The sequence below is a fragment of the Myotis brandtii genome, unplaced genomic scaffold (assembly GCF_000412655.1).
Source record: "Myotis brandtii unplaced genomic scaffold, ASM41265v1 scaffold596, whole genome shotgun sequence".
In the NCBI taxonomy this organism is placed as follows: Eukaryota; Metazoa; Chordata; class Mammalia; order Chiroptera; family Vespertilionidae; genus Myotis; species Myotis brandtii.
The window spans coordinates 1,909,891-1,926,648 of NW_005370250.1; the positions used below are offsets into that span (position 1 = coordinate 1,909,891).

At 37.1% G+C, this 16,758-nt stretch overlaps 1 protein-coding gene and 1 pseudogene across 5 annotated transcripts in view; one reads left to right on the forward strand and one right to left on the reverse strand.

Moving 5' to 3' along the window:
- LOC102239966 (chromosome unknown open reading frame, human C15orf41) overlaps window positions 1–16,758 on the reverse strand; it is a 217,715-nt gene that overhangs the window by 91,802 nt on the left and 109,155 nt on the right. For all 5 annotated transcript variants that reach the window (XM_005879360.2, XM_014550313.1, XM_014550310.1 and 2 more), the window contains 2 exons: window positions 7,990–8,055; window positions 7,301–7,406 (listed from right to left, as the gene is read on the reverse strand). In XM_005879360.2, the coding sequence (XP_005879422.1) occupies window positions 7,301–7,406; window positions 7,990–8,055 (172 nt within the window). The remainder of the gene's footprint in view (window positions 1–7,300; window positions 7,407–7,989; window positions 8,056–16,758) is intronic.
- The window catches only part of LOC102239649, a 47,677-nt pseudogene that overhangs the window by 19,208 nt on the left and 11,711 nt on the right, over window positions 1–16,758 (forward strand).

Genomic DNA, 16,758 nt, shown 5'->3' on the forward strand with positions numbered 1-16,758 from the left:
TGGAGGGGAGCTATGGGGGGAAAAAAGAGGAACAACTGTAATAATCTGAACAATAAAGATTTAATTTAAAAAAAAGAAATATGAAATTCATAGGGATCAATTTGACAGAAAAAATTAAGAGATGTGTCCATTGAAAACTATAGGGCATTTCTGAGAAAAATATTAAAAGACCTAAATAAATGGAGAAATGCCATGTTCATGGATCAGAAAACTCAATATGAATTAAGACATTGATTCTTCCCAAATTGATGTATAAATTCAATTGATCCTAATAAGAATCCTAGTAGAATTTTTAAAGAATTTATAAGCATATTCTAAAATTCAGATGGTAATGCAAAGGGCCTATTATAGACACAAATAATGTTAAAAAAAAAGAAAAAGAAAGTTGGAGAACTTAATACTCTCTGTTTTCGAAATTATGTTATAGTTATCAAGACAATGTAGACTTGATATAGACAAACTTATCAATAGAATAAAAGAGAATTCAGGAAAAGGCCCACACATATTTGGTCAATTGATTTTTGACAGATGTGCAAAGGCGATTTAGTAGTGACAGGATAGTCTTTCCAACAAATGATTCTAGCACAATTGGATATCCATACGCAAGAAAATGAACTTTGATCCATATATCACACCACATATAAAAGTTAACTGAAATGTAAATGTAAAATCATAAATGATTTAGAAGAAAGGGGGGTAAACCTTTTTTATTTCTTTAGCTTTTTAAAACTTTAAGATGTTTTAGATATGACATCAAAGGCAAAATCCATAAAGGTAAAATGGACTTCATTAAAATTAAAAACTTCTGATCTGTTAAGAGAATGAAAACAGAAGCCACACACTGGGAGACAGAATTTCATATGACTACATATCAGATAAAGGACTTATATCGAGAATATTTTTTAAAACTACCAACATTCGCCCTGACTGGTTTGGCTCAGTGGATAGAGCGTCGGCCTACGGATTCAAGGGTCCCAGGTTCGATTCCAGTCAAGGGCATGTACCTTGGTTGTGGGCACATCCCCAGGGGGGGTGTGCAGGAGGCAGCTGATCGCTGTTTCTCTCTTATCGATGTTTCTAACTCTCTATCCCTCTCCCTTCCTCTCTGTAAAAAATCAATAAAATATATTTTTTTAAAAAAAATAAAATAAAAAATAAAACTACCAACATTCAATAATAAGAAAAACACCTTAAAAATGAGCCAAAGATTTGAACAGACACTTCTCCAAAGAGATAAACACAGAAATAAACATATGAAAAGATTTTCAATATCATTTGTCATTACTGAAATACTAATAAAATCACATTGAGACACTACTACACAAGTATCAGAAAGTCTGAAGTTAAAAAGACTAACTGTATCAAATGATGAAGATGGGGAACACCTTAAGCTCTCATAACTACTGATGGGAATGTAAAATGGTACAACCATTTTGGAAAACAGTTTAATCTTTTAATAAAAAGGTCAATATATACTTTTCAAATGTTTCAACCACTTAATTCCTAGGTGTTTGCCCAAGAGAAATAAAACCATACAAAGATTTTCACATGATTGTTTATAGGAGCTTTATAACTAATAGCCAGAACAAAAAACAACACATGTCCATCCATAGGTGAACAGATAAACAAATAATGGCACAGCCACTCAAATGAATATTTTTCAGGAATAAAAAATGAATTACTGATATATTCAACAACATGGGTATATATTGAAGTAATCATGCTGACTAAGAAAGCCAAACAGAAGAATACATGCTGTATGACTCCATTTACAGAAAATACTAGAAAATGTAAACTAATCCAACGTGACAGAAAGCAGATGAGGGGTAGCTGCGTGTGCAGGGAGAACTGGAGGAACTGAGAGGGAGGATGATAGAGGGGTGCCAGGGACTTTTGGAGTTGGTAGGTATGAGCACTCTCTCTGTCATGGTGATGCTTTGTGAATTTATTAAATACTAGAGGTCCAGTGCAAGAAATTCGTGCACTCAGGGTCGGGCGGGGGGGGGGGGGGGGGTAGTCCCTCGGCCTGGCCTGCACCCACTCACAGTCCGGGAGCCCTCGGGGGATGTCCAACTGCCGTGGAGGTGGGAGAGGCTTCTGCCATCGTTACTGCCTCAGTCCTCACTATGAACCCCCCGAAGGTAGTGGCTGGGTCCCGACTGACTAATGCAGTGCCTGGGAAGTGTTTCTGATCTCAACCAGTATCCTTAATAAAGCTATTATCTGTTTCATCAAGACTGTTTAGAAGCTGACAGGCTAGGAATGCTAGGGCTAGCTGGCAAATCAAGGCTAGGTGAAGGAGTTGACTTCAATGCTAGAGCATTACGATCTAAAGTTTTCAAAACAAAAGAAAAACTCCCAAGGTCCAGGCGCCAACACATACCAATTAAATCAGTTTTCCAGGGATAAAGTCCACTTTTTAAAATGCCCTCTCCCCCCACCCCCCCGGTGATTTTAATATGTGGTAAAGTTTGCTAGACACTAGGCATTTTAGCATTAATTTTAACCTGTTCTCCATAATTCCAGAAATAATCTCAGAAATGGACTCTATTCTTGGGTTCCTGACGATAACTGTGCTCCTGAGTCATGTCCTATTGGCAGAATCTGTTTTATTAGTCTTCTTCCCTCACTCTTTCTGATGATCATAATGGTTGTGTTTTCACTCTTATAGTGCCCCCCCCCCATAATCTTTTGCTTGTTGGTTTGGTTTGGGGTAACATTTCTGAGTCATATGTAACTCATACGATAACTCTATCATAGTGGGTCAACAAGAAGAGTCGTCCTTTCCACAATTACTTAGCCCCCCAGATTTAGAAAATCATTCAATATGCCCTCCCTACGCACCACATCTTGCATATGCTTGAAGATAGTAATCAAATATCTTTCTGAGAAATTGCAATTCACTGATATTTTTCAACAAACTAGACTGTGGTGATCACTTAGCAATATATACAAATATCAAATCATCATGTATATCTGAAACTAGTATAATGCTGTCAATTGCACCTGAATTAAAAAAAATAAAAATAGGCATTTTTCTTACTGTCCTTTGAGTGGTATTCTCAAAGAAAATAGTTTGGCCCTATTGTAGTTTTATGTCACAATGTCTGACATAATCCTTAATGGCTGATTCAAAATGTTATTGTCTGTTATGTATCAGAAAATTCATTCACTCATTCATTCACTCATTCATTCAGTTAATATCTACTGATCACCTATGATGTGCCAGGTATTGTGCCAGCCTCTGGGTATTTGATGATGAATAAGACATACAGATAAGATGAAACTCTTAAGGATGACAAGTAAACAAGCAATTATAATATTTGATAAATGCTATGAAGTTATTAGCAGAAAGGCAGCTTTATATTCTGTACTTAAAATCTCTGACTGCACTGCAAAAATAAAAAAAAATTTTTTTGAGGTTAATTAAGCTAGGGGAAATTTCTGAAGTTTTGATTACAAAGGAATGAGGGGCACACTACATATAGCAATTAGAAAGAGCAATATAAAAGGTAAAGCTCTTCTACCGGTAAAGGCTTGTAGTCAAACAAGCAAATTGCTGTTTATATAAGTGTTTCCAACCAGAGTCTATTCATTCACTCAGATAGGGGTAAGTACAGCCAAAGGAGGAGAGAGATGACTGAGGGTGATGCCTTTTGAATTGGGTGGTCAGGGAAGATCCCCCTAAAGGAGGGGAAATATGAGCAGGGACCTGAATGCTGTGAGGAGTTAGTGCTAAGGGGAGATCCCAGTGAAGAACATTCCAAACAGAAGGATTAGCCAGAGTAAGGGTCTTGAAGTAGAAATAAGCAATGTAGATTCAAGGAAGGCCAAGCTAGCCTGCATGGCCAAAGAAGTATGAGAGAGGGAGAGAATGTGAGGTGAGGGAAGTGAGGTAGCTGTGGAGAGAATTGGGCATAGACAGGCAGATCATGCAGGGCTCTCAATGTCACGGTAAAGAGTCTGGATTTTATTTTAAATGTGATGGGAAACCATGAAAGAGTTTTGAGCAGGGAACTGTCACAAACTGATCTATATTTTCTGAAAGTCACTCTGGTTGGGGTATAAAAACTGACCACAGGCAGCAGTGCAATTGTTGATATACGTAAGGAGACCAGTTTGGAAGTTACAGCAATAGCAATAGTCCAAGAAGTGGTGACAGCCACTGAGGTGACGGCATGGTGATAAATGGCATGCTGGAGATGTGGTGAAGATAGAGCTGAAAGCGACTGCTGATGGATTGGAGATGATACACAGGTTTCAGCTTGAGTATTTGGCAAATTGTGGTGCCATTAGTTGAGCTTGGGGTGGAAGGGAGAAGTGAACAAACAAATCAAGGGCTTCATTTTGAACACGTTAGGTATGAGATACCTAGCACACATCCAAGAAAAGGTACTGAGTGTGCAGTTGGATTGACAAAAAAATAGTATATACGCTGGGGAAATGTTAGGGCTTGGGGTCAAAATTAGGAGATACCAGCATAGAGATGGTCTATAAAGCCAGCGTCTCCAATGAGATCTCCAAGGGAACACCAAGGGGTGAATACAGATAGAAAAGGGGAGAGGGGTGAGCACGCAATTCCCGGGCCCTCGGGCCTAGAACTGTGAAGAAGGAGAGCCAGCAAAGGAGCCTGAGGATGCTGCTGGCATGGCAGAAGAAACCCAGAAGAACATCTCCTGGGAGCCAAAAAAAGAAGATGTTTTAATAAAGAGGTAGGTTGTTATCAACTTTATCAAAAGTTGCTGAAAGGCTGAGTGAGAATATCAATTTATATAAAAAGAAAACTCACATAGAAATATGAAACAAAATATTAGGGAATCTGTAGTTATTTGAGTGGGGAAATTGGTTTATACAAGGTTATGATTCTACTAATGTTAACTGAACAGTTTTATTATAAAATCCAATGTTTAATCTAAAAATAATGACAATTAGATAATAGTTTTTTATGTCAACAAGAGGCTTAGCACACAAATACAGCAGTTAGGCCAAATGGCAACCAAATTGCCTTGAAAAGCTACCTGCATTGGGAGGGATGATTTCTACCAACTCTGAAGAGCTTTAGCAAGGGCTATTTGAGTTGCGTTGAGTCAAAATATGAAGAGTAGGATCTATACTTTCATAATGGGCTAAGTCAAAATGCCCATCACTGGTGAGTTTCTATCAGATTATAACCAAAATTTTATGTCCAGGTAAATGACTCCATGTTCCATTTTAAGTGAAAGCACTACTTGTATTTTTTGGTCTCTCTATAGATATTTGGTAACAGCAAAGACTTCTGTGTAGAATACTTCTTCCTTGAATGGTTTGGAACATTCCAAACCGAGATTGGCTTTCCCTTATCACATAACATACCCTAAATGAATTATGGACCCACTTAGCTGTCTAATATAAAAAAAACCCCACAAGTTTATGGAATGTAAATCAATATTGGTGTAAGCCAATCATGATTAGAATATAAAAGTAGCTTATAACAAAATAATCTAAAATCCAGTCCAAAGGAAACTGTACTAAATCATCTATTGTTCAGATCCTCTCCAGCCATGCCAATAATCCGTAGATCCCTCATACAGGTGAGTAGGTTATTTAATCAGCCTCTAAAATAGGAAGTACTAGGCACCCAAAAAGAGTTGTTTTAGAATAAAGATATGCTTATGGAATTTTTAAGTAAGCTCTACTATTTGGGATTCCTCTTAAAAGACTTGACCAGTACCAAAATGGAGAGATAGTCTCACAGCATAATGATGGAGTTTATTCGTTTTTAAAATCCTTCAGCAACTTAAACTTATACAATTTGATTCTCTTGTCATTGCTTTTCCTATACTATCAAAAATGATGCTTTCTTTACTATTTCAAACTCATAATAAAATTGCTAAAAATTGAAAATTCAATTTGCAACATTACTGCTAATTTGAATAATGGCTGAATAAAAGACAGGAAACGCTGAAACAGCAATGATTTCTAAAACATTTTGCACTTTCCTCCTCCATCCCCGTAAAGTAAAGCTCGGATGCTACGCACAATTACACAAGAAAATCAAGAAAGCCATTACATTCAGCATTTTGTCATGATCATTGTTACCATGGCAAAAAGTGGGCTTAGGTTAGCACAGCTGCTACAGGCAGGTCCGCTGGCCTTTTGTAAGGCTGAGTAACAACAATATAATGCCCAATTCTGTAGTCTGCACTGTTTTTCCCCCAGGATAAGACTATTGTCCATAGATGCTACTGTCTCATTCCTTAATGTTCTGGGCCAATGTCATCTTACTCCTGCATTCTTACTCTTTGGCAGTGATTGAGGAACACAGTTCATCTAGGAAGGTTACCCCTGAATCCACCTCCTGTTCTAAGGAGGGTTGGGATGTGTGGTGTGAAAACTGGGGATTTCAATAATAGAAAAGCCAGTCTCAACACTTGTATTGTAAATGAAAATATAGTTGTGCTGGAAATAACACGTTAGCAAGTGGGAGAGGCAAATGCAGGCCTCTGATGACTAGCTGTAGACACTTATTTTCTCTCTTTGAGTATCAGTTAGCTATCTGTAAAGTGGGAGTAAAAGTGACTTCCTTGTGAGAATTAACTGAGATACTGTGCAGGCCCAGGCACATAGTGGGTACTCAGTAATATGGCATTAATAAGATGGCTGGAATATGGTCTCCTTCAACACCACATTTTTCTTAATCACTGAGATTTCCATGACCTCGGGAATGTTGACTGTGAAGTTGGGAGGTAAACTGTTTTCTACTGCTGGAAGGTAATTTGTTTTGACCTTTTATATAGAGGTGGGCAAAAGTAGGTTAATAATAATAATAAATAACATAATCCTTAATTCATAAATAAAAATAGTATAAGAATCAACTCTGTTTTGGGTACTCACAATGGTAAACCTACTTTTGCCCACCCCTGTGTTGTTTGTATATTCTATGAGAGCTGAGGATAAAATACTTTTTAACGTTTGGCAGTAGGCACGGATTTCACATCAAGAGGATAAAAGTCAATGTCAATATCATAATGTGAACTACATTTTATTATCCATAGTTTGAGTGACACCAGTATTATCGCTATAAAACGGAAAATAGCATATACTAATTTTGACCTTATGTGAAGATTTTTAGTTTTAAAAAATGAAGCAACATTATGAAAGCAGAGAAGTTTAAATTATCTGAAATGAATACATTAATCAAGTCTCTGTATTTACTAGAAACAAAGGCTACCAGCATTTTTACCAGCTAAACAAAATATTTTTTCTAATGAGATTTCAGCTGAGTATCGTTTATCTTAAGAGAAAAATAATGGGACCTTACCTATTCCAGTAGCTCCAGAACTGGTCATGCAGGTAGGCATGGTGGCTACATTCATCACCAAATGAGGCTTTGCTTTCAATCCAGTGAATTATGTGCCCTTCTACAGCTAAGGGACAAAGCATTACTAATATGGAGCAAAGGAAAGGGAAAATTGAAAATTCTGAACTCTGCATAGGCCTCTCTATGTTTCACATTAATGAGCAGAGGCTGAACCCTCCCTGTCATCTATGGACATAATTATAAAACAACACATCGTATGTGTTTGTTACAAGGAACATTTATGCTACAATCACATCCCTTTTATTTTCATCATCATCTTCGAAAGTCCTTCTCCTATTCTGAGACTGTGTAAGTTGACAAGGACTATGAAAGCAAACAAAAATGAGCCTGGCTTTTCAATAGAACCGTAATATTTCGAGAAGTGACTTGAAAACAGCAACTAAAATATCTTCAGACATTTATTTCTCAAATATATGTAAAATATTTTAAGGGGTAGGTTTCTTCTGAGCCTATTATTTTCTGCTATTTTAAAATAATCTTTTCCAGCAATTTCACCCATTCAGATATAATATTATAAAGCTAATCTATTCTGGTAACTTTTGGTAGTATAAGAAAAATTTTTTAATCTATGAAAAAACACACATTCCTTTTCTCTATAAACAAATGCATAACAGACTTTAAGAACTTACCTACTGGTACTTGTAAAATAAAGTCTGGTGTTTTGTCATAACCCTTTGCACGGAGCTGATCTTCATCTACAGGAAGAACAAATACAATTACTTATTACAGTATTCCATTAATGAGACAGCAACATAATTGCTTTTCTTTCTTAAAAATGTATAGATATTACTAACACAGTTATACATCTCTTTCTTATGCATGCAACACTGTGTCAGAATACATGAAGAATAGAGATAAGAATGCCTCTTTGTCCCTTCTGCATTTTTATGTCTTTAGTATAAACTTTATAATTCAACTTGTCATATGCTACTTTTTTTATAATTGAAAATATTCAAAATAATGAAATATACTTACTGATTAAAAGAAAAGGTTTCATTACCATGAGTATCACTAATGTTATCAGCCAATATTGACAATTTACGGTAAGGTACAGTGGCCTTTACAATTATAAAACAAATACTTTTATTAAAGCAATTAAGAAAGTCTAGTTTCTATTAGTGAAGCTATTCCTACACATAAGAACACTAGAGAGGGACAAGGACAATGAGATCACCACAGAGAATTAATCATCCTTCTTAAATCCTTTGGTATGCTATTGTTTCTGGCATTTACCAGTGTTTTATAACCAACTATATGTAATTCTGAATGAAAAGCAAACAGGATTTGAGATTTTTTTCTAGGTCTGTTTGATTTCTTGATCCTGTATAAATGTCAATGATCCATTCAGAAGGAAAAAAAGATGAGAAAATAGAGAGCTTTACAAAGTTTTAAAAAACTAGCTAGGTTCTTGGTTAAAATTTTTTGTTTCCCTCTGATTTTTTCTAAATGCCGTCCTTGACATCTAATGACATTACAGCGTGATTTCTGAAATGAAGAGTTCTCCATTAGATTTTGGAGTGACCTGGTCATTCAATTCCAGACATGGCTTTCTGTCTTCACCCAACCTCAACTAATGGCCCGGCCAAGTAACAAGGAAGGCTGTGTGGTCTCTTAACACCTACTGGGCTGTTGACATTGTCAGGCATCCCATTCGCCTTCCTGCATCACCTTTGATTAAAATTAATGGCCCATTCCCAGGGTTGGGTAGCTTATTTCCAATCCATTTGTCAGCCCAAGACACTGGTTTCATGGCCAATGTTCAGAAACTCAGTTTGAGAACAGTCTTGTGTACATCTTGAAAGGTCAGCGTTTTAGATGTAAAGAACCTTTTAATGACAAGACATATTTAAACTGGATATTTAAGTTAAGGTTTATTAAAAGTTGGTATCCTTCAACTATCCAGATTTTGAAGGATTGATGGCAGAATTCAGAACAACCTCCCATCCCTGAACTATAAAAAATTTTAAGTTAACTAATTATTGAGATAAGAAAATTCACTGTTAAAGTAATCTTACTTCAAAACCCAGAGAATTTGGAAAACAGGATGGCAGACGAACGAGACTGGAAACACTTCCATCCTCTAAATGCACTCTGACCACAAGAATGTTTAATGGAAAAGGCATTTATTATAATCAACACAAGTGCCTTGAGCTGATGTTTCAGGTAGCCGATGAACAGTTTTAAAAGCTGGTTGACATTAAAAAAGAGAGATTAATATTTTATTAAAACTATCCTAGCTTGATCAACCTCTGCAGACGTTCAAATCTATTTCAGAAAGAAAAATGATTATGTTTCTGACAGCAGCTCAAAACAAAATTTCAAAGGTCACCAAGCAATCCACATGCACACACTAATATCCCTTTAAAAGGCAGATGCCGCACTCTGGTTCACGGGACCACAGTTACTAGCACAATACCTACAATGACAATGGAGATTGCATGATGTACTTAATGTGAAAATAAAAAAAAAACCAAACCCTCAAACCTGAACATAAAACGTCAGTGAGGTTAGGGAATCTTTCCATCTTTCTGTGGAGAATTGGAAAATGCAACTGTCTCCCCTACCCTGACCCCACTTTTCCAGAGCTCAGAAAGGATAGCTTCTAAAGTATGTGTCACCACTAGGGATTAGATATAGATATAGATATAAATATATAACCTCTTCATAGATATCTACCTATCTATATAGATAGGTAGATATCTATGAAGAGGTTACTCCACACATCTGAAATACTATGTGATGTGTTGGCTATCTTCTCTTTTATTTACTGAACTCCCAAAGCCTGGTTCAACCTCCACACTGTTTCTTTTATCCTAGATTTCCTAAGGAAAGAGGAGGGAACAACTTGGCAAAGTTCACAGGAAATGACAATATAAGAATAGGAAGCAGCATTTATGAATAAAGGGCTTTGCTCACCTGGCCTAGGTCCCTGAGAAATTTCTATCACTGATCTCAGAGGGGATTTTTAAGGTCAGCCCCATCCATTTGGCCTGATCCCCAGACTTTGAACGGTTCCTTACTATTAGGATCGTTATCTGAACCATTGGGTATAAATTTAAAACTTGGTTGACCATTTGGAGGTTCAGGGTTCCTAGAGCATGGCTGTAGGGGCAGTCCTAGGTGCCATCATCAATGTTCTTCATGATGACAGCTTTCCGTCTGAAGTAGTGTCCAGCCAGGACCAGCACCACCTTGCCAGGTTTCATAAACTTGCCCATTTCGAAGGCAGCCACTGGGGCCTAGAGCAGAAAGACTGGTTGCTTTTTGTATGTGCCCTGACCAGGGATTGAACCCACAATCTTGGTGTATTGGGACAACACTCTGACCAACTGAGCTATCAGGCCAGGGCAAATACAAGTGCATTTTAAAGACTATTCATGTCTTCCTAGAAGATCTTGAAGCACAGGAGAGGTGATGACCATCTTCAGGATATTATTATTTAGATAACACCTGCCTGAAGAGATAAACTGCATAATCTCTTGATTTCTAGACGCTCCTCTCTCCAACTGAGCTAAAAAAATCAATAGATAAAGTGATATCAATTTTTTGAGGCATCACCAGACTGCTTTCCATAGTGGTTATACCAGTCTATGTTCCCATGATATCTGCATCCATAGATAAAGTGATATTTCCTCTTTTATTTTTTGGTTGTCAGTCATGCCTTTAGAGGACATTTTAAAGAAAAAAATGACACGGCCCTAGCTGGTTTGGCTCAGTGGATAGGGCATCAGCCTGGGGATTGAAGGGTCCCAGGTTTGATGCCTAGGTTGTGGGCCCAATCCCCAGTAAGGGGCATGCAGGAGGCAGCCGATCAATGATTCTCTCTCATCATTGATGTTTCTATCTCTCTCCCTTTCCTTCCTCTCTGAAATCAATAAAATATACTAAAAAAAAAAAAAAAAAAAAAAAAAAAAAAAAAAAAAAAAAAAAAAAATTACACGTACTTAAAGAACACTGTGAAAGTTTAATTTCTCTGGCCTTTTAATTACCGGCTCCTCTAAATACCCAAAATATCCAAAGCAATTAAGTAGTAATTACACAATTTCTTTTTTTTCTTTAAATAAAAGGCTGACTTTGAGTCAGAGAATGAAATACATCTGAAACTAGTTAACATATACTTAAGAATCATAGAAGGGCAGGGGGACCACCAAGAAAAAGTTTGAGGTTTTCTTCTGTTTTTATTAAAAGGCTTAAATTTTTTTTAAAAAATACAGTTAATCCCAGAGAAATTGGGTAAAATTTCAGTCCACAACATCTGAAAACAAAAAGGGTACATTCTAGTATGGCATTTTGCCTATGAATTTGTCAAAAGCTTTCTAAATGCTAGATTAAAAAGACCATTTTAACACCTATATTTTTACTAAATTGGGGAAAGGCAAAAGTGATATACATCAACACAAATGATAACTATATTTTTTCCCCTCAGGATTGCCTTGGCTATTCAGGATCTTTTGTGGTTCCATACATGTCTGATGATTACTCATCCTATTTCTTTAAAAAAATGACATTGGAATTTTGCTGGGGATTGAATTAAATCTGTATATTGCTTTGAGTAATATGGGCATTTTAACTATGTTGACTCTTGAAACCTGTGAACACGGAATATTTTTCCATTATCTTGTTTCTTTTTCAATCTCTTTTGATAGTGCTTTGTAGTTTTCATTATATAGGTCTTTCACATTCTTTGTTAAGTTTATTCCTAGGTATTTCATTCTTTTGGTTGCAAGCTGATGGGAACATAGACTGGTATAACCACTATGGAAAGCAGTCTGGTGATGCCTCAAAAAATTGAGAATAGAGCTGCCATATGAACCAGCAATCCCTCTCCTGGGTATATACCTGAAAAAACTAAAAAACAACAGGTATTTACAAAGATATTTACACCTCTATGTTCATTGCAGCATTATTCACAGTGGCCAAGACATGGAAATAACCAAAGTGTCCTGAGATAGAGGACTGGATAAAGATGTGGTACATATACACAACGAATACTACTCAGCCATAGGAAAGGATAAAATACTGCCATTTGCAACAACATGGATGGAATTTGAGAATATTATGCTAAGTGAAATAAATCAGCCAGAAAAAACTAGAGAACCATATGATTTCACTCATATGTGGGATATAAAACTGAAACTCATGAACACAAACAGCATGTGGTGGTTGCCAGAGGGAAGAGGGGTGGGGGGAGAAGGGGGTCCTAATATATGGCGACGGGAGAAGATTTGACTCTGGGTGCTAGGCACATGGTGCAATATACAGATCTTGTAACATAGAAACCCACACCTAAAACTTATATGATCATACTGACCAATGTCACCAGAATAAATTTAAATAAAAAAGAGAAAAGTATAGTATATCTTTTCTATTCTAGTATTTTTTTTCTGTGTTATTTTTCCCCCCAAACACTGTCTCATTTAATACTTGGTGCTATAATCTTTGTAGCCCATATTTTTATATTCAGTCTTTTCTACCCAATGTAAGAAGTTTGCAAAGTTTCAGTAATAAAAGTTGCTATGATATGCAGCCCATGTACAAAGGTACACAGAACAGATATGCTTTTAATGGGGAGACCAATAGCACAGACAAATGAAATCTTTAGAGGACCCAAAATTTCATTATAGCCATTAGTTTCAACCTCTTCCCCCAAAGCCTCTTATCAAAGCCACTAATAAGCAATACAACTGACTGCTCTGACCTTGTCCTTTGCTTATGTCTTTAGGGGACAATACTAGTGAAAACTGAAGTGCCCTAAAGATAGCAAACAAATGGGAGGTCATGAAGCTGAGACAGTGCAAAGGAGGGCTGAGTAGGCTGATACCCCCAACTGGTGGCTATAAAGACAGAGTAGAACCTGTCTATATTTTATACCACATCACTCTCAATTCTTTTGGTTTAATGCCATAAAAGGAGGGATACACCAGCACAGTGGAGTAAAAGAAAACAGGACAAGCTGTTGGGAGGGTACTAGCTGTGATGCAAAGCCTGGGGCCAGTTTCCTCTAAACAAAGCAGGGGGACTGGGTGGTCACTAGAGTCCTTTGCAACTCCAAAATTCTGAGGAATGGCTGGGTGTTAGCCTGTGTCTGCCTGTTCTTTTAACTGTAGTCACTGATGTCAGGGCCAGCCCCATCTGTTCCAGAACCAATCACAATGAGGAAGGCGTATTTGCAGCTCTAAAAAATACAAAGGATCTCCGAGAGAGAGAGAGAGAGAGAGAGAGAGAGAGAGAGAGAGAGAGAGAGAGAGAGACCCAAGAATCCAATCCAATAATAACAATAACAGATTTGAACCCCAGTGCCTTTTGGTTATAGGGAGAAAAGCTGGAACCTGTAATGGGGTGAGTGAGATATTTGATTTTTCTGTTCTGTACCCCATCTTTTCCGGCATTGCCACCCTACTCTCACATTGTGATTTTGGTAGTCAATACGTGACTCTCAGCACTGGCCACAGGGGTGGACAAGACCCAGACTAGCTGATTAGCTGATCAGAACCCTTCCTGAGATTTGTAATGGGACAAAAGAGAATCACCAACTTTTCTCCAGGATTACAAATTCTAAGCAGTCAGCAGACTAGCAACTGCCAAGGATCAGCTTTCCTGCCTGCAAATGGAAGCCCACACTGAGGAAAGCAGAACACGAGAGGGAGAAAAGAGGAGATGTTGGTGACATTGCTTCTTCTGTGCGCTAGACACACAAGAAGCAAAATTCCCTCTTTCGGATTTCCCAGGGATGCTGTGTGTTCTCCTTTTGTGTGTGTCTGATCCAGTTTGACCAGATTTCTGTCACTTACAACCTAAATAGGTCCACTTTATCATCAGTGGCCAGGAAAGCAGATGATGAGCAGACATGAATTTTCTAACCACAGCAGCGGAGGGAAGGGCTGTGGGCCCAGAGCAGGAAGGCTCCCATGAGTGGACGGGGTAACCTGTCCTCAAAGTTCCAGAGACCAGGCTGCCTTCTAGCATGTCTACCGCTCTCTTCTCTTGGCCCAGGGAGAAGCAGACACGTGTATTTAATTGGGGGAGTAAGCAAAGATGGTGCCTCACATGATAATTTCTTCAGGAAGGAAAGAATACACTTAAATTCCCTACATCTCGACCCCAGTGTCACATTCCTGTTATTCTGAAAATGGCACCTGATTTTAACCTTCTGATAGGTAGGGATTTAAATAGTTGATCCCTTATAAAATACCCAACCATCTCAGTTCCCTTTAGCCTCTCTAATAATATTTACTGCTAACATCTGCATGGAAACTGTTCCCGCTGCTAGGAGTTATCTGTATTCATTTGTTTGTAGCTTATCTCCCTACTAAACTCCACAAATGTGAGGACTTCACGGGGCTTCTGTCTAGTGTCTAAAATAGTGAATGAATGAATATATGAGTATATATTTTTAGTTGGAGAAACTAAAGTCCTTTATTCAACTGTGACTTCTCTTAATACAATATACCTATTTTTAGTTGTACAAAATTAATAAATTTACAAGATAGGATAAATCCCAATGAGCACACCCAAATCATCAAAGAAAAGGACTCTCTTTCTTTCCAGTATTGCCTGTTTAAATCTTTTACTATAGCAATTGCTTAGTACATGGTTATGAATCAAGGAAATTTAAGAAATGATTAGGATTAAGATAAAGGTAATTTATTTTTATTTTTCTCTTCTATTGATAAAAGAGGTCAGATAAAATATTTATTTTATAAAATGACATACAGAGCACAATAGGCGAAACATTTAAATGAGGTAAAAAAATTTCAAAGAGGTCATAATTCTTAAGAAGGGTTACGTATAAACAGTAAGAATCCTTGCCTTTCTAAAGTAGTCCAGATTAGAAACCCTGAGAGAGGGAGGGGAAGGGAGGAAGGATGCAAGGGAGGAAGACAGAGATTGCAATTTTGCTTATAAAAGAATCAAAGTAAAACAAACATGTTTGTAATGTCTCTGCAACAAAATTCAAGGTGTAAGTACACATGTAAACAAAGAAAACATACGATCAGATTAGTGGTCTATTTATATACCAATATTTTCCCATAGTTGGATTTAAAATGATGATCTATCTAAATTTACCTGGCATAGTACTTCAGATCTAATTAATCATAGTGAAGGGGTAAAAGAAAAACCCCATAACCATATTTCATACAAGGCTCTGAATTCTGATGTTTTAATCATATGTAAACATGTATTAATTCAGTACTACATTAAAACCCTTAAAAGGCATAGAATAAATTAACAACTTCTTTGTATGCTGATGCGGAAATGCTTCAAAGCAGGACTGAGGTTTCATGGAGTCAGCTAAACATCCTATAACTCATTTATTTTTAAAGATCAGTTAAGTATCATCTGTGGGTATGCTTCAATAAAATAATTACCTCCAGATGCTATAGGACAGAGGAATAGATGGGACCCATCAATTTTAAATCCCCTTTCTGAACTTGTCTGTGAGTGGTAATGACTCCTGGCTATGTTTCTGCATTGCCTTTGTCAGCTGTGGTGAAGCCAGTCTAACACACTCAGTTCCCAGAATCAAGGGAGTTGAAAACGCGGGACTAGACCACATTTAAGCTAGTGGTCTTCCATCCTCAGGAAGAAAGCAGAGAAAAGCTAGGCTAAGCAAAGAAATGGTGCTGAGGGCCTGACTACACATAAGCAGATGGTGCCAAGAGAGTAACACCAAGGAGTCCTGAAACTATGACTGCTGAGTTGGTGGTTTGAAACAATGAAATAGATTTGGCCATGCTATATTGGCCACTGAGTGATCGATGTGATCTGATATTTCATAACACTCTGAGAACTCCATGGTTCTAAAACATATCTCATGGTGCCTCAGGAGTCATCTATCACAACTGGTTCCGATCCATTATACATTCTATTATTTATTAAACCTTAAAAGGCAATTTCTATCTAATTTACCCTCTTTCCATAGGCTGAACATTTCAATTGTCCTTCTATATGAAAAAAAACTTGCTGCTTTTACATACTGAAATTTAATTCAGTAATTTTAGGCCACTTTCCTAATTTATCAACTTTCTTTAACACTAGCTAGAGAATATTTGTATCTCCCACCTCCAAGTTACCAACAATCTTATGACACATTCAACTCCATTTTCCAGTTCATTAATAAAAATGCTGAGCACTAAGACTTAAACCAGATTTCTTGCAGGGCTGTAGTCAATAATATCCCTCTCCAACTTGATGTAAAACCATTCATTCGACTTTCTTTGGCCAATTCTCTGTCCATTTTCAAACAAAAATTATGTAATTCAATATTCTTTTATTTTTTAACCTAAAAAAATCACACTAGGTAGACTCTTAAATATCTACATAAAACAGATGTGTACAATAATACGATTTATATGGAACCTTTACAAATTACCACATCTAACATGGAAAAGAGGAAT